The sequence below is a fragment of the Somniosus microcephalus genome, chromosome 3, assembly GCF_052327205.1.
Source record: "Somniosus microcephalus isolate GS21.2 chromosome 3, FLI_Smic_1.0, whole genome shotgun sequence".
NCBI classification, from domain to species: Eukaryota; Metazoa; Chordata; class Chondrichthyes; order Squaliformes; family Somniosidae; genus Somniosus; species Somniosus microcephalus.
Window position 1 is genome coordinate 4,243,552 of NC_140989.1, and position 17,361 is coordinate 4,260,912.

The window sequence follows — 17,361 nt, forward strand, 5'->3', positions numbered from 1 at the left end:
CCAAGGGGCCTCGTACAACAAGATTGCTAATGAATCCTTTCTCATTACATAATACCCAGTCTAAGATGGCCTGATCTCTAGTTGATTCCTCGACATATTGGACCAGGAAACCATCCCGAAAACACTCCAGGAATTCCTCCTCCACAGTATTGTTACTAATTTGGTTAGCCCAATCTATATGTAGATTAAAGTCACCCATGATAACTGCTGTGCCCTTATTGCACGCTTCTCTAATTTCCCTTTTAATGCCATCCCCGACCTCCGCATTACTGTTTGGAGGTCTATATACCACTCCCACTAACGTTTTCTGCCCCTTGGTATTTCTCAGTTCTACCCATACAGATTCCACATCATCAGAGCTAAAATCCTTCCTTACAATTGTGTTAATCCCCTCTTTAACCAGCAATGCCACCCCACCTCCCTTTCCTTTTTGCCTATCTTTCCTGAATATCGAATACCCCTGGATGTTGAGTTCCCAGCCTTGGCCACCCTGGAGCCATGTTTCCGTAATCCCAATCATATCATATTCATTTACCTCTATTTGCGCAGCTAATTCATCCACCTTATTACAAATGCTCCTCGCATTAAGACACAAAGCCTTCAGGCTTGTTTTTTTAACGCTCTTAGACCTATTAGAATTATTATTTACTGTGGCCATGTTTGATTTAAACCGTTGATTTCTCTGACTGCCACTTTTGTTTTTCTCCTTCCTATCTTTTGCTTTTATCCTTGTTTCCCTTTCCTCTGTCTCCCTGCTCAGGTTCCCAACCCCCTGCCATTTTAGTTTAAACCCTCCCCCAGAGCACTAGCAAACACTCCCCCTAGGACATCGGTCCCGGCCCTGCCCAGGTGCAAACCGTCCGGTTTGAACTGGTCCCACCTCCCCCAGAACCAGTTCCAATGTCCCAGGAATTTGAATCCCTCCCCCTTGCACCATTCCTCTAGCCACGTATTCATCTGAAATATCCTTCTATTTCTACTCTGACTAGCACGTGGCACTGGTAGCAAACCTGAGATTACTACCTTTGAGGTCCTATTTTTTAATTTACCTCCTAACTCCCTATATTCAGCTTTTAGGACCTCATCCCATTTTTTACCTATATCGTTGGCACCTATATGCACCACGACAACTGGCTGTTCACCCTCCCTTTCCAAAATGTTCTGCAGCCGCTCCGAGACACCCTTGACCCTTGCACCAGGGCGGCAACACACCATCCTGGAGTCTCGTTTGTGGCCGCAGAAACGCCTATCTATTCCCCTTACAATAGAATCCCCTATCACTATAGCTCTACCCCTCTTTTTCCTCCCGTCCTGTGCAGCAGAACCACCCCTGGTGCCAGGAAGTTGGCTGCTGCTGCTTTCCCCTGATAAGCCATCCCCCTCAACAGTATTCAAAGTGGTATATCTGTTTGAGAGGGGGATGGCCACAGGGGACCCCTGCACTACCTGCCTGCGCCTACTACTCTGCCTGTTGGTCACCCATTCCCTTTCTGCCTGTCCAACCTTTGCCTGCGGTGTGACCAACTGCTCAAACGTGATATCCACGACGTCCTCAGCATCGCGAATGCTCCAGTATGTATCCAATTGCAGCTCCAGCGCCGCAATGCGGTCTGCCAGTAGCTGCAGCTGGATACACTTCCTGCACACATGGTCGTCAGGGGCACAGGAAGTGTCCCTGAGTTCCCACATAGCGCAGGAGGACATACCACGGGGCCGAGCTCTCCTGCCATGACTTACCCTTTAATTAATTCAAATTAAATTAAATCAAATCAATCCCACCAATTACACTACAGTTAAATGATATACTTAAGGGCCCTGGTTTACCAACAGTCCGCGCTATACCACAGAGACCCTAGAAACTATAAATCACAGAGTTAGGCCTAGAAATTCAGTTAGGGGCGCCCAGGAATTACCGCTGCGCGCGGAGCCACTTGCGCCAGCGGGAAATTCAGCTTCAGCGCCCAAGTTGAAGCCGGCCGCTAAACAAGGGTTTCGGCGCCCCGCTTGGGGCGCTGAAACTGAATATCGGCGTGTAAAGTGCCGCAGCGCCACCCGCTGCGGCACGGCAGCCTGCGGTACTGCAGGCCTTCTTCTAATTCTTAAGGGGGAGGTGCCTGCAACAGCGCGATCCCCGCTCGCGAGTGCCGGCAAATGAGCCCGGCACCAAGGAGAAGTGCCGGGCTCTCTGGAAACAGCCGGCAATGCCGCGGTGGGGGGGGGGCGGGGGGGGGGGGGTGTAGGAGGCCGGGGAAGGAGGTGCGGGCAGGCGGCCGCCGAAAAAGCGGCCGGCCGCACCTCCACCTTAAATTGCCCCAGTACCGGCACAGGTAGGCCCCTGTGTACCGGTCGCTGTTTGCGGCCGGCGCGGGCGAGGCGGCAGCAACCAAATATGGCCAGCGGGGCGATAGCGGGGCGCTGCGCACACCGATGACGTCATTGGTGGCGGCGCAGCGCTAATGGCTAACGCCGCCATTAGCGCCCCGCTAAATATCGCGGTAGGTTTGCACAGTGGCGCAAAAGCCCTCTTTGGGTGCAAACTGCTGGCGCAGGCCATTGAATTTCTAGGCCTTAAAGTTTAAAAGAGAGAATCAGCCAGGGTTCCTGCTCCTGATCACTGTCCAGTGAGCCCTGCTGAAAAGTGAGTCTGAAATCATGTGCATGTATAAATGATCGCGTGCCATCTGTGTGTCGGTGCATGTGCACCTGGGATGGAGACCCACTCACCATATCTACAATATCTGCAGCAGTGAGGATGAGGATAGCAGCCATTGCCCACGTGTTCCTGGCCCATCGAGTCCGGTCGATCCATGTCGAAAACAACACCAGCTTCTTGGGGAAGACCTGAAGAGGAACAAACTTTTAGCATCAGCACTCAGAGCAGGAGCTCGCTGGGCGCAGTTAACAGTGGGGAACAATCGAGGGGTTCGGGGCTCTATGTACAGAGTAACTGATGGCGGGCTGGGGCGGAAGCGGTCCTCTGACTGTAGGCTCACCCTGGGCAAGATGGCAGCAAGGGAGCACAGGGTGATGACGAGGAGCAGAATCTCCCCGACCAGGAATGTGATGTAATTGGCCAGCAACCTGTGGGAAGAGAAAGAGACCAATCACAGGAAAGAGCATTTAATAGAGCAACCCGACCCCACACCCAACACTGACCCCACAATCGACCCCACACCCGACCCCCGACCCCACACCCAACCCTGACCCCACACCCGACCCCCGACCCCACACCCAACCCTGACACCACACCCAACCCCACACCCCACCCCCACCCCCGACCCCACACCCGTCCCCCGACCCCACACCCAACCCCTGGCCCCACACCCAACCCTGACCCCACACTCGACCCCACACCCAACCCCCGACCCCACACCCACCCCCGACCCCACCCCCAACCCCGACCCCACACCCAACCCCACACCCGCCCCCCGACCCCACACCCGACCCTGACCCCACACTCGACCCCACACCTGACCCGACTCCCGACCCCACACCCACCCCCGACCCCCGACCCCACACCTGACCCGACCCCCGACCCCACACCCACCCCCGACCCCACCCCCACCCCCGACCCCACCCCCACCCTCGACCCCACACCCGACCTCGACCCCACACCTGACCCCACTCACCCGGGGTCAATGAAAAGCTGCACCAGGAAGGTGAAGGTGAGGACGACACAGGAGCAGCTGAACGCTGCCCCACTCTGCTTCTCCCTCTCCACCGAGAAGCGGCTCTCCAGCTCAGGGTCGATGAATCGCATCGAGAGACGGTTTGTGGATTTTCCTTTCAACCTGTTAAAGGGGGAGAGCACCAGGGTGACTGAATGAAGACATTCGCACCTAACAACCATCCCTGCGTCCAGCCCACACACTCCACCCTCTGTCCCAACCCCAATCCCACTGGTCCCTGGTCTTTAACCACCCACTTTCCCTGAACCCAGGCACTCCCACTGCCTAATCCCATTCCCTAATCCCACTCACATTCACAGTCCCCACTCCATTCCCGTGCTCCCCGTTCCCTGCTCCCTCCTCACGCTCCCCATTTCCTGCTCCTGCTCCTGCTCCCGCTCCCTTCTCCTGTTCCCTGCTCCCACTCCCTCCTCCCGCTCTCCTCTCCCTGCTCCCAGGCACTCCCGGTGACCCCACATCCTCACTGGTTGTACACACCAGATGGAGGCTGGGCTGCCGACCCCCAGTGTTGACCTGCTGACCCCGTGTTGACCCGCCGACCCCCCGTGTTGAGCCGCCGACACCGTGTTGACCTGCCGACCCTGCGTTGACCTGCCGACCCCGTGTTGACCTGCCGACCCCGTGTTGACCTGCCGACCCCGCGTTGACCCACCGACCCCGCGTTGACCCACCGACCCCGTGTTGACCCGCCGACCCCCAGTGTTGAACCGCCGACCCCCAGTGTTGACCTGCTGACCCCCAGTGTTGACCTGCCGACCCCCAGTGTTGACCCATCGACCCCGTGTTGAACCGCTGACCCCCAGTGTTGAACCGCCGACCCCCAGTGTTGACCTGCCGACCCCCAGTGTTACTCACGCCTGCACTGTCTCTCGCTCCAACAAAGCCTCGTTCAATAAATTATTCAGCTCCAGCTGGTTCTGTTGAGCATCAATCACTTGCTCCGATAGATCGCGCAGACGCAGGCGCCTCCGAGGGTTAGGAAACGAAGGGTTAACGACCTGCACATACAACAGGTAGGATCAGGAGAGTGAGCGAGTGGCATGGCTGCTTTAAGTCAGAGAGTTTTCATGGTTTATTCCTACTCAGAAATGTTACACACAAACGTCACTCTTAGATTACTGCCCCGTTTAATTTGTCAGCCGCTCAGTCCGACAGTAAAGGGCCAGATGGAGGGTGCAGTGCTCAGCGGGGGGAATCTGCTTCAGTCCGCATGCTCACTGCTATAAGCACCTGTGCACAGCACAGCCCACTGTCAGACTGGGCAGAGGGTTCACCAGCTGGTGTTCCACCCAGCCTGACTCCAACACTTGAATAAGCCTCACTCCCGGGCCATGCCATTAGTCTGTGTTGCACCAACTCCAGAAGTCACTGAAGTCGCCCAATGACCCTCTGAATTGGGAGGAACAATTCGTGGTCCTGTGCTGCGAGCCGGACTCCAGACCTCACTGGAATGGGCGAGATTGGGGAATATCATTCCATGTGTCAGAGGGCTTCAGACTGAGAGCTACTGGAGAGTGTAACAGACCACACGCACAGTTAGCAGGAAACACAGGCACTTTCCAGGGCCACCTGTCTGTAGAAAGGACCCAAGGCAGGACACCATTCCATGCCGTGCCGCTCACTCACCCGTGCGTCCAGCTCCTCAGGGTCGTCCAGTGTGGTGCAGGTGGTGTGGAGGCTGCCGTTACAATCCGTGGTGTTGATCAACAGCGGCGAGTTTCCATTGGATGATGTGAGAGACAATTTCTGAAAAAGAGCAGAAATGGATCACCGGTTAAATGAGAAAGAGATCACCGGTTAAATCAGTGAGAGAGGGATCGCCGGTTAAATCAGAGAGAGATCGATAGCCGGTTAAATCAGCGAGAGAGGGATTGCCAGTTAAATCAGGGAGAGAGATCGCCGGTTAAATCGAGAGAGAGATCGCCGGTTAAATCAGTGAGAGGGATCGCCGGTTAAATCAGAGGAAGAGATCACCGGTTAAATCAGTAAGAGAGGGATCGCCGGTTAAATCAGGGAGAGAGAGACCGCCGGTTAAATCAGGGAGAGATCGTCAGTTAAATCAGGGAGAGGGAGATCGCCGGTTAAATCAGAGAGAGAGGGATTGCCGATTAAATCGGGGAGAGAGAGATCGCTGGTTAAGTCAGAGAGAGAGTGATCGCCGGTTAAATCAGGGCAGCTCTCAGACCCCCTAGTCCTGGGAGACCCTCCAGCTCTCTGACCCCAGTACTCACCACTCCGTTGATCCCATTCTTGATGGCCGTTGATTTTGGCACCACCACCAGGTACGTCTCGATCCCCTTTTCCTGCAGATACTCATTCCTCTTTGCTCCTTCCCCTGGTTCTAGCTCGAACTCCCCATTCAGACAGTTGCAGGTGGTCTGAGAGATATGGACTCTCCTGTGGGTAGAGGATACGATCAGCTCGGTTCCTTTTAACCCTCCGCCCTCTCTGGGCCCAGTGGTCAGACCTCGACAAGGTCAGTCTGACTCCCTGTGAGGGAGCAGGAACCCGAAATGTGACCAACTCCCCCTCCCTCCATGTGGGCCATGGGCCAGCACCGGGGGGTCCAGAGTGGCTCAGTGGGCAGCACACTCACCCCAAGTCACAAGGTCGTGTGTTCAAGTCCCGCTCCAGAGACTCGAGCACATAATCTAGGATCACGCTCCAGTGCAGTACTGAGGGAGCGCTGCACTGTCGGAGGGGCAGTACTGAGGGAGCGCTGCACTGTCGGAGGGGCAGTACTGAGGGAGCGCTGCACTGTCGGAGGGGCAGTACTGAGGGAGCGCTGCACTGTCGGAGGGGCAGTATTGAGGGAGCGCTGCACTGTCGGAGGGGCAGTACTGAGGGAGCGCGGCACTGTCGGAGGGGCAGTACTGAGGGAGTGCTGCACTGTCGGAGGGGCGGTACTGAGGGAGCGCCGCACTGTCGGACGGGCAGTACTGAGGGAGGGCTGCACTGTCAGAGGGGCAGTACTGAGGGAGGGCTGCACTGTCAGAGGGGCAGTACTGAGGGAGGGCTGCACTGTCGGACGGGCAGTACTGAGGGAGCGCTGTACTGTCGGAGGGGCAGTACTGAGGGAGCGCTGCACTGTCGGAGGGGCGGTACTGAGGGAGCGCTGCACTGTCAGAGGGGCAGTACTGAGGGAGCGCTGCACTGTCAGAGGGGCAGTACTGAGGGAGGGCTGCACTGTCGGACGGGCAGTACTGAGGGAGTGCTGCACTGTCGGAGGAGCAGTACTGAGGGAGGGCTGCACTGTCGGACGGGCAGTACTGAGGGAGGGCTGCACTGTCGGAGGGGCAGTACTGCGGGGGAGCTGCACTGTCGGAGGGGCAGTACTGAGGGAGCGCTGCACTGTCAGAGGGGCAGTACTGAGGGGGAGCTGCACTGTCGGAGGGGCAGTACTGAGGGAGCGCTGCACTGTCGGAGGGGCAGTACTGAGGGAGTGCTGCACTGTCGGAGGGGCAGTACTGAGGGAGTGCTGCACTGTCGGAGGAGCAGTACTGAGGGAGCGCCGCACTGTCGGAGGGGCAGTACTGAGGGAGGACTGCACTGTCGGAGGGGCAGTACTGAGGGAGCGCTGCACTGTCGGAGGGGCAGTACTGAGGGAGGACTGCACTGTCGGAGGGGCAGTACTGAGGGAGCGCTGCACTGTCGGAGGGGCAGTACTGAGGGAGGACTGCACTGTCGGAGGGGCAGTACTGAGGGAGGGCTGCACTGTCGGAGGGGCAGCACTGAGGGAGCGCCGCACTGTCGGAGGGGCAGTACTGAGGGGGAGCTGCACTGTCGGAGGGGCAGTACTGAGGGAGGACTGCACTGTCGGAGGGGCAGTACTGAGGGAGCGCCGCACTGTCAGAGGGGCAGCACTGAGGGAGCGCCGCACTGTCAGAGGGGCCGTCTGTCGAAAGACAATAAACCAAGGCCCCATCTGCTTGATCAGGTGGATGCAATAGATTGCAAGGCACTACTGGAAGAAGAGTGGGGGAGTTCTCCCTGGTGTCCTGGTGAATATTTATCCCTTAACTAACATCACAAAAAACAGATGATCTGGTCATTATCAGTTTGCTGTTTGTGGGATCTTGCTGTGCACAAATGGGCTGCCCTGTTTCCTGCATTACAACAGTGTCTACACTTCAAAAGTACTTTATTGGCTATAAAGCGCTTTGAGACGTGCTGAGGTGGTGACAGCCTCTGTATAATTGGGGGTCTCTATTTCTTGTGCGCGTGTTGCTGGTGAGATTCGGTGGGTCTGTGAGGCGTGTTTGCCTCCAGCCTGTGAAACCGCGGATCAATCGAAACAAACCCACCCGGGAATGCCTCCAGCCTCCATCTTGTTTGCCAGCGTGACGTCAGTGGACCAGACATCATACTGCCAGTTCTTCTGGCCCAGGACCCCGCCGAGCACAGTGCCCGTGTGGATCCCGACCCGCATGTTCACCTCCGTTTTCGTCTTTTCACGAACATACCTAGAACAAAAAAAAGTCAGTGACCAGGGAGTGAGGGGCCCACCCACACCCGGCACCTCCTGACTCCATCCTCAAAACCCCAGCAAACAACACCACGGGTGAGACTCTTAAAGGAAGGACAGCCCCAGAGTTTGGTCTAGGGCCTGAGGGAGGCCTGTCGGATTCTCAGGCCTGTCGGGGGTCTGAGGCCTGTCGGAGGTCTGAGGCCTGTCGGTGGTCCGAGGCCTGTCGGTGGTCTGAGGCCTGTCGGTGGTCCGGGGCCTGTCGGGGGTCTGAGGCCTGTCGGTGGTCCGGGGCCTGTCGGTGGTCCGAGGCCTGTCGGTGGTCTGGGGCCTGTCGGGGGTCCGGGGCCTGTCGGTGGTCCGGGGCCTGTCGGGGGTCTGAGGCCTGTCGGAGGTCCGGGGCCTGTCGGTGGTCCGAGGCCTGTCGGTGGTCTGAGGCCTGTCGGTGGTCCGGGGCCTGTCGGGGGTCTGAGGCCTGTCGGTGGTCCGGGGCCTGTCGGTGGTCCGAGGCCTGTCGGTGGTCTGGGGCCTGTCGGGGGTCCGGGGCCTGTCGGTGGTCCGGGGCCTGTCGGGGGTCTGAGGCCTGTCGGTGGTCTGAGGCCTGTCGGTGGTCCGGGGCCTGTCGGATTCTCAGGCCTGTCGGTGGTCCGGGGCCTGTCGGTGGTCCGGGGCCCGTCGGTGGTCCGGGGCCCGTCGGTGGTCCGGGGCCTGTCGGGGGTCCGAGGCCTGTCGGTGGTCTGAGGCCTGTCGGTGGTCCGGGGCCTGTCGGTGGTCCGAGGCCTGTCGGTGGTCCGAGGCCTGTCGGTGGTCCGGGGCCTGTCGGTGGTCCGGGGCCTGTCGGGGGTCTGAGGCCTGTCGGTGGTCCGGGGCCTGTCGGTGGTCTGGGGCCTGTCGGTGGTCCGGGGCCTGTCGGGGGTCTGAGGCCTGTCGGTGGTCCGGGGCCTGTCGGATTCTCAGGCCTGTCGGTGGTCTGGGGCCTGTCGGTGGTCCGGGGCCTGTCGGGGGTCTGAGGCCTGTCGGTGGTCCGGGGCCTGTCGGTGGTCCGGGGCCTGTCGGTGGTCCGGGGCCTGTCGGGGGTCTGAGGCCTGTCGGTGGTCCGGGGCCTGTCGGATTCTCAGGCCTGTCGGTGGTCTGGGGCCTGTCGGTGGTCCGAGGCCTGTCGGTGGTCCGGGGCCTGTCGGTGATCCGGGGCCTGTCGGTGGTCCGGGGCCTGTCGGTGGTCCGGGGCCTGTCGGTGGTCCGGGGCCTGTCGGTGGTCCGGGGCCTGTCGGTGGTCCGGGGCCTGTCGGAGGTCTGGGGCCTGTCGGTGGTCCGGGGCCTGTCGGAGGTCCGAGGCCTGTCGGTGGTCCGGGGCCTGTCGGTGGTCTGGGGCCTGTCGGTGGTCTGAGGCCTGTCGGTGGTCCGGGGCCTGTCGGTGGTCCGGGGCCTGTCGGAGGTCTGGGGCCTGTCGGTGGTCCGAGGCCTGTCGGTGGTCCGGGGCCTGTCGGTGGTCCGGGGCCTGTCGGTGGTCCGGGGCCTGTCGGTTGTACGGGGCCTGTCGGTGGTCCGGGGCCCGTCGGTGGTCTGGGGCCTGTTGAATGTACTCACGAGATGGCATCGACCATAGCCAGGCCCATGTGGATGGAGCAGGCAGCGTGATCATCCCGGTTATCTGGTAATCCACATATGCAGTAGTAACAATCACCCAGGATCTTGATCCGCAGCTGATGGTATTTCTGAGGGAAGGAAGGAGATTGTTTCTGACCTCCCGGTAACCACGTAGGCCAACGGTCACGGGTAATGGTCACGGGTAATGGCCGCCAATCAACTTTCAACTCTCACAGCGCGGTGTCAGCCCAGCCGTCAGTGTGTGCGGTGTCAGTGTGCGGTGTCAGTGTGTGCGGTGTCAGTGTGTGCGGTGTCAGTGTGTGCGGTGTCAGTGTGCGGTGTCAGCCCCGCCGTCAGAGTGTGCGGTGTCAGTGTGTGCGGTGTCAGTGTGTGCGGTGTCAGTGTGCGGTGTCAGTGTGTGTGGTGTCAGTGTGAGCGGTGTCAGTGTGCGGTGTCAGCCCAGCCGTCAGTGTGTGCGGTGTCAGTGTGTGCGGTGTCAGTGTGCGGTGTCAGTGTGTGTGGTGTCAGTGTGAGCGGTGTCAGTGTGCGCGGTGTCAGTGTGTGTGGTGTCAGTGTGAGCGGTGTCAGTGTGTGCGGTGTCAGTGTGCGCGGTGTCAGTCTGCGCGGTGTCAGTGTGCGCGGTGTCAGCCCCGCCGTCAGTGTGTGCGGTGTCAGTGTGCGGTGTCAGTGTGTGCGGTGTCAGTGTGTGCGGTTTCAGTGTGTGCGGTGTCAGTGTGCGGTGTCAGTGTGTGTGGTGTCAGTGTGAGCGGTGTCAGTGTGCGCGGTGTCAGTGTGTGTGGTGTCAGTGTGAGCGGTGTCAGTGTGCGCGGTGTCAGTGTGTGCGGTGTCAGTGTGCGCGGTGTCAGTGTGCGGTGTCAGCCCCGCCGTCAGTGTGTGCGGTGTCAGTGTGCGGTGTCAGTGTGTGCGGTGTCAGTGTGTGCGGTGTCAGTGTGTGCGGTGTCAGTGTGTGCGGTGTCAGTGTGTGTGGTGTCAGTGTGCGCGGTGTCAGTGTGTGCGGTGTCAGTGTGTGCGGTGTCAGTGTGTGCGGTGTCAGTGTGCGGGGTGTCAGTGTGCGGTGCCAGCCCAGCCGTCAGTGTGTGCGGTGTCAGTGTGCGGTGTCAGTGTGTGTGGTGTCAGTGTGCGCGGTGTCAGTGTGTGCGGTGTCAGTGTGCGCGGTGTCAGTGTGCGCGGTGTCAGTGTGTGCGGTGTCAGTGTGTGCGGTGTCAGTGTGCGGTGTCAGTGTGTGCGGTGTCAGTGTGCGGTGTCAGTGTGTGCGGTGTCAGTGCGCGGTGTCAGTGTGCGCGGTGTCAGTGTGTGCGGTGTCAGCCCCGCCGTCAGAGTGTGCGGTGTCAGTGTGCGGTGTCACAGTGTGCGGTGTCAGTGTGCGGTGTCAGTGTGCGCGGCGTCAGTGTGCGCGGCGTCAGTGTGCGCGGTGTCAGTGTGCGCGGTGTCAGTGTGTGCGGTGTCAGTGTGGGTGGTGTCAGTGTGAGCGGTGTCAGTGTGCGCGGTGTCAGTGTGTGCGGTGTCAGTGTGTGCGGTGTCAGTGTGTGCGGTGTCAGTGTGCGCGGTGTCAGTGTGCGCGGTGTCAGTGTGCGCGGTGTCAGTGTGCGCGGTGTCAGTGTGCGCGGTGTCAGTGCGCGGTGTCAGTGTGCGCGGTGTCAGTGTGCGCGGTGTCAGTGCGCGGTGTCAGTGTGCGCGGTGTCAGTGCGCGGTGTCAGTGTGCGCGGTGTCAGTGCGCGGTGTCAGTGTGCGCGGTGTCAGTGCGCGGTGTCAGTGTGCGCGGTGTCAGTGTGCGCGGTGTCAGTGCGCGGTGTCAGTGTGCGCGGTGTCAGTGCGCGGTGTCAGTGTGCGCGGTGTCAGTGTGCGGTGTCAGTGTGTGCGGTTTCAGTGTGTGCGGTGTCAGTGTGCGGTGTCAGTGTGTGTGGTGTCAGTGTGAGCGGTGTCAGTGTGCGCGGTGTCAGTGTGTGTGGTGTCAGTGTGAGCGGTGTCAGTGTGCGCGGTGTCAGTGTGTGCGGTGTCAGTGTGCGCGGTGTCAGTGTGCGGTGTCAGCCCCGCCGTCAGTGTGTGCGGTGTCAGTGTGCGGTGTCAGTGTGTGCGGTGTCAGTGTGTGCGGTGTCAGTGTGTGCGGTGTCAGTGTGTGTGGTGTCAGTGTGCGCGGTGTCAGTGTGCGCGGTGTCAGTGTGTGCGGTGTCAGTGTGCGCGGTGTCAGTGCGCGGTGTCAGTGTGCGCAGTGTCAGTGTGCGCGGTGTCAGTGCGCGGTGTCAGTGTGCGCGGTGTCAGTGCGCGGTGTCAGTGTGCGCGGTGTCAGTGTGCGGTGTCAGTGTGTGCGGTGTCAGTGTGCGCGGTGTCAGTGTGCGGTGTCAGTGTGTGCGGTGTCAGTGTGTGCGGTTTCAGTGTGTGCGGTGTCAGTGTGCGGTGTCAGTGTGTGTGGTGTCAGTGTGAGCGGTGTCAGTGTGCGCGGTGTCAGTGTGTGTGGTGTCAGTGTGAGCGGTGTCAGTGTGCGCGGTGTCAGTGTGTGCGGTGTCAGTGTGCGCGGTGTCAGTGTGCGGTGTCAGCCCCGCCGTCAGTGTGTGCGGTGTCAGTGTGCGGTGTCAGTGTGTGCGGTGTCAGTGTGTGCGGTGTCAGTGTGTGCGGTGTCAGTGTGTGCGGTGTCAGTGTGTGTGGTGTCAGTGTGCGCGGTGTCAGTGTGTGCGGTGTCAGTGTGTGCGGTGTCAGTGTGTGCGGTGTCAGTGTGTGCGGTGTCAGTGTGCGCGGTGTCAGTGTGCGGTGTCAGCCCAGCCGTCAGTGTGTGCGGTGTCAGTGTGCGGTGTCAGTGTGTGTGGTGTCAGTGTGCGCGGTGTCAGTGTGTGCGGTGTCAGTGTGCGCGGTGTCAGTGTGCGCGGTGTCAGTGTGTGCGGTGTCAGTGTGTGCGGTGTCAGTGTGTGCGGTGTCAGTGTGCGGTGTCAGTGTGTGCGGTGTCAGTGTGCGGTGTCAGTGTGTGCGGTGTCAGTGCGCGGTGTCAGTGTGTGCGGTGTCAGTGTGCGCGGTGTCAGTGTGCGCGGTGTCAGTGTGCGCGGTGTCAGTGTGTGCGGTGTCAGTGTGTGCGGTGTCAGTGTGCGGTGTCAGTGTGTGCGGTGTCAGTGTGTGCGGTGTCAGTGCGCGGTGTCAGTGTGCGCGGTGTCAGTGTGTGCGGTGTCAGCCCCGCCGTCAGAGTGTGCGGTGTCAGTGTGCGGTGTCAGTGTGCGGTGTCAGTGTGCGCGGCGTCAGTGTGCGCGGCGTCAGTGTGCGCGGTGTCAGTGTGCGCGGTGTCAGTGTGTGCGGTGTCAGTGTGGGTGGTGTCAGTGTGAGCGGTGTCAGTGTGCGCGGTGTCAGTGTGTGCGGTGTCAGTGTGTGCGGTGTCAGTGTGTGCGGTGTCAGTGTGTGCGGTGTCAGTGTGTGCGGTGTCAGTGTGCGCGGTGTCAGTGTGCGCGGTGTCAGTGTGTGCGGTGTCAGTGTGCGGTGTCAGTGTGTGCGGTGTCAGTGTGCGGTGTCAGTGTGTGCGGTGTCAGTGTGTGCGGTGCCAGTGTGCGGTGTCAGTGTGCGCGGTGTCAGTGTGCGCGGTGTCAGTGTGCGCGGTGTCAGTGTGTGCGGTGTCAGTGTGTGCGGTGTCAGTGTGCGCGGTGTCAGTGTGCGCGGTGTCAGTGTGCGCGGTGTCAGTGTGCGCGGTGTCAGTGTGTGTGGTGTCAGTGTGAGCGGTGTCAGTGTGTGTGGTGTCAGTGTGAGCGGTGTCAGTGTGCGCGGTGTCAGTGTGTGTGGTGTCAGTGTGAGCGGTGTCAGTGTGCGGTGTCAGTGTGTGCGGTGTCAGTGTGCGCGGTGTCAGTCTGCGCGGTGTCAGTGTGCGCGGTGTCAGCCCCGCCGTCAGTGTGTGCGGTGTCAGTGTGCGGTGTCAGTGTGTGCGGTGTCAGTGTGTGCGGTTTCAGTGTGTGCGGTGTCAGTGTGCGGTGTCAGTGTGTGTGGTGTCAGTGTGAGCGGTGTCAGTGTGCGCGGTGTCAGTGTGTGTGGTGTCAGTGTGAGCGGTGTCAGTGTGCGCGGTGTCAGTGTGTGCGGTGTCAGTGTGCGCGGTGTCAGTGTGCGGTGTCAGCCCCGCCGTCAGTGTGTGCGGTGTCAGTGTGCGGTGTCAGTGTGTGCGGTGTCAGTGTGTGTGGTGTCAGTGTGCGCGGTGTCAGTGTGTGCGGTGTCAGTGTGTGCGGTGTCAGTGTGTGCGGTGTCAGTGTGTGCGGTGTCAGTGTGCGCGGTGTCAGTGTGCGGTGTCAGCCCAGCCGTCAGTGTGTGCGGTGTCAGTGTGCGGTGTCAGTGTGTGTGGTGTCAGTGTGCGCGGTGTCAGTGTGTGCGGTGTCAGTGTGCGCGGTGTCAGTGTGCGCGGTGTCAGTGTGTGCGGTGTCAGTGTGTGCGGTGTCAGTGTGTGCGGTGTCAGTGTGCGGTGTCAGTGTGTGCGGTGTCAGTGTGCGGTGTCAGTGTGTGCGGTGTCAGTGCGCGGTGTCAGTGTGCGCGGTGTCAGTGTGTGCGGTGTCAGCCCCGCCGTCAGAGTGTGCGGTGTCAGTGTGCGGTGTCAGTGTGCGGTGTCAGTGTGCGCGGCGTCAGTGTGCGCGGCGTCAGTGTGCGCGGTGTCAGTGTGTGCGGTGTCAGTGTGTGCGGTGTCAGTGTGTGCGGTGTCAGTGTGCGGTGTCAGTGTGTGCGGTGTCAGTGTGTGCGGTGTCAGTGTGTGCGGTGTCAGTGTGTGCGGTGTCAGTGTGCGCGGTGTCAGTGTGCGCGGTGTCAGTGTGTGCGGTGTCAGTGTGCGCGGTGTCAGTGCGCGGTGTCAGTGTGCGCGGTGTCAGTGTGCGCGGTGTCAGTGCGCGGTGTCAGTGTGCGCGGTGTCAGTGCGCGGTGTCAGTGTGCGCGGTGTCAGTGTGCGGTGTCAGTGTGTGCGGTGTCAGTGTGCGCGGTGTCAGTGTGCGGTGTCAGTGTGTGCGGTGTCAGTGTGTGCGGTGTCAGTGTGTGGTGTCAGTGTGCGCGGTGTCAGTGTGCGCGGTGTCAGTGTGCGGTGTCAGTGTGTGCGGTGTCAGTGTGTGGTGTCAGTGTGCGCGGTGTCAGTGTGTGCGGTGTCAGTGTGCGGTGTCAGTGCGCGGTGTCAGTGTGCGCGGTGTCAGTGCGCGGTGTCAGTGTGCGCGGTGTCAGTGCGCGGTGTCAGTGTGCGCGGTGTCAGTGTGCGCGGTGTCAGTGTGTGCGGTGTTAGTGTGCGGTGTCAGTGTGTGCGGTGTCAGTGTGCGCGGTGTCAGTGCGCGGTGTCAGTGTGCGCGGTGTCAGTGTGCGGTGTCAGTGTGTGCGGTGTCAGTGTGCGGTGTCAGTGTGTGCGGTGTCAGTGTGCGCGGTGTCAGTGTGCGCGGTGTCAGTGTGTGCGGTGTCAGTGTGCGCGGTGTCAGTGTGCGGTGTCAGTGTGTGCGGTGTCAGTGTGTGCGGTGTCAGTGTGTGCGGTGTCAGTGTGTGCGGTGTCAGTGTGTGCGGTGTCAGTGCGCGGTGTCAGTGTGTGCGGTGTCAGTGTGTGCGGTGTCAGTGCGCGGTGTCAGTGTGCGCGGTGTCAGTGTGCGCGGTGTCAGTGTGTGCGGTGTCAGTGTGCGGTGTCAGTGTGTGCGGTGTCAGTGTGTGCGGTGTCAGTGTGCGGTGTCAGTGTGTGCGGTGTCAGTGTGCGGTGTCAGTGTGTGCGGTGTCAGTGTGCGCTGTGTCAGTGTGCGCGGTGTCAGTGTGTGCGGTGCCAGTGCGCGGTGTCAGTGTGTGCGGTGTCAGTGTGCGCGGTGTCAGTGTGTGCGGTGTCAGTGTGCGCGGTGTCAGTGTGCGCGGTGTCAGTGTGCGCGGTGTCAGTGTGCGCGGTGTCAGTGTGCGCGGTGTCAGTGTGTGCGGTGTCAGTGTGGGTGGTGTCAGTGTGAGCGGTGTCAGTGTGCGCGGTGTCAGTGTGTGCGGTGTCAGTGTGTGCGGTGTCAGTGTGTGCGGTGTCAGTGTGTGCGGTGTCAGTGTGCGCGGTGTCAGTGTGCGCGGTGTCAGTGTGTGCGGTGTCAGTGTGCGCGGTGTCAGTGTGCGGTGTCAGTGTGTGCGGTGTCAGTGTGTGCGGTGTCAGTGTGTGCGGTGTCAGTGTGTGTGGTGTCAGTGTGCGCGGTGTCAGTGTGCGCGGTGTCAGTGTGTGCGGTGTCAGTGTGCGCGGTGTCAGTGCGCGGTGTCAGTGTGCGCAGTGTCAGTGTGCGCGGTGTCAGTGCGCGGTGTCAGTGTGCGCGGTGTCAGTGCGCGGTGTCAGTGTGCGCGGTGTCAGTGTGCGGTGTCAGTGTGTGCGGTGTCAGTGTGCGCGGTGTCAGTGTGCGGTGTCAGTGTGTGCGGTGTCAGTGTGTGCGGTTTCAGTGTGTGCGGTGTCAGTGTGCGGTGTCAGTGTGTGTGGTGTCAGTGTGAGCGGTGTCAGTGTGCGCGGTGTCAGTGTGTGTGGTGTCAGTGTGAGCGGTGTCAGTGTGCGCGGTGTCAGTGTGTGCGGTGTCAGTGTGCGCGGTGTCAGTGTGCGGTGTCAGCCCCGCCGTCAGTGTGTGCGGTGTCAGTGTGCGGTGTCAGTGTGTGCGGTGTCAGTGTGTGCGGTGTCAGTGTGTGCGGTGTCAGTGTGTGCGGTGTCAGTGTGTGTGGTGTCAGTGTGCGCGGTGTCAGTGTGTGCGGTGTCAGTGTGTGCGGTGTCAGTGTGTGCGGTGTCAGTGTGTGCGGTGTCAGTGTGCGCGGTGTCAGTGTGCGGTGTCAGCCCAGCCGTCAGTGTGTGCGGTGTCAGTGTGCGGTGTCAGTGTGTGTGGTGTCAGTGTGCGCGGTGTCAGTGTGTGCGGTGTCAGTGTGCGCGGTGTCAGTGTGCGCGGTGTCAGTGTGTGCGGTGTCAGTGTGTGCGGTGTCAGTGTGTGCGGTGTCAGTGTGCGGTGTCAGTGTGTGCGGTGTCAGTGTGCGGTGTCAGTGTGTGCGGTGTCAGTGCGCGGTGTCAGTGTGTGCGGTGTCAGTGTGTGCGGTGTCAGTGTGTGCGGTGTCAGTGTGCGGTGTCAGTGTGTGCGGTGTCAGTGTGTGCGGTGTCAGTGTGTGCGGTGTCAGTGTGTGCGGTGCCAGTGTGCGGTGTCAGTGTGCGCGGTGTCAGTGTGCGCGGTGTCAGTGTGCGCGGTGTCAGTGTGTGCGGTGTCAGTGTGTGCGGTGTCAGTGTGCGGTGTCAGTGTGTGCGGTGTCAGTGTGCGGTGTCAGTGTGTGCGGTGTCAGTGCGCGGTGTCAGTGTGCGCGGTGTCAGTGTGTGCGGTGTCAGCCCCGCCGTCAGAGTGTGCGGTGTCAGTGTGCGGTGTCAGTGTGCGGTGTCAGTGTGCGCGGCGTCAGTGTGCGCGGCGTCAGTGTGCGCGGTGTCAGTGTGCGCGGTGTCAGTGTGTGCGGTGTCAGTGTGGGTGGTGTCAGTGTGAGCGGTGTCAGTGTGCGCGGTGTCAGTGTGTGCGGTGTCAGTGTGTGCGGTGTCAGTGTGTGCGGTGTCAGTGTGTGCGGTGTCAGTGTGCGCGGTGTCAGTGTGCGCGGTGTCAGTGTGTGCGGTGTCAGTGTGCGGTGTCAGTGTGTGCGGTGTCAGTGTGCGGTGTCAGTGTG

The 17,361-nt window shown here is 60.8% G+C and overlaps 1 protein-coding gene across 3 annotated transcripts in view; it reads right to left on the reverse strand.

Annotated features, from left to right (window-relative positions):
- The window catches only part of adcy3a (adenylate cyclase 3a), a 330,506-nt gene that overhangs the window by 240,278 nt on the left and 72,867 nt on the right, over window positions 1-17,361 (reverse strand). For all 3 annotated transcript variants that reach the window (XM_085978752.1, XM_085978736.1, XM_085978744.1), the window contains exons 5-12: window positions 9,742-9,869; window positions 7,994-8,152; window positions 5,921-6,086; window positions 5,316-5,435; window positions 4,545-4,687; window positions 3,630-3,791; window positions 2,994-3,081; window positions 2,725-2,841 (exon numbers count right to left, since the gene is read on the reverse strand). In XM_085978752.1, the coding sequence (XP_085834878.1) occupies window positions 2,725-2,841; window positions 2,994-3,081; window positions 3,630-3,791; window positions 4,545-4,687; window positions 5,316-5,435; window positions 5,921-6,086; window positions 7,994-8,152; window positions 9,742-9,869 (1,083 nt within the window). The remainder of the gene's footprint in view (window positions 1-2,724; window positions 2,842-2,993; window positions 3,082-3,629; window positions 3,792-4,544; window positions 4,688-5,315; window positions 5,436-5,920; window positions 6,087-7,993; window positions 8,153-9,741; window positions 9,870-17,361) is intronic.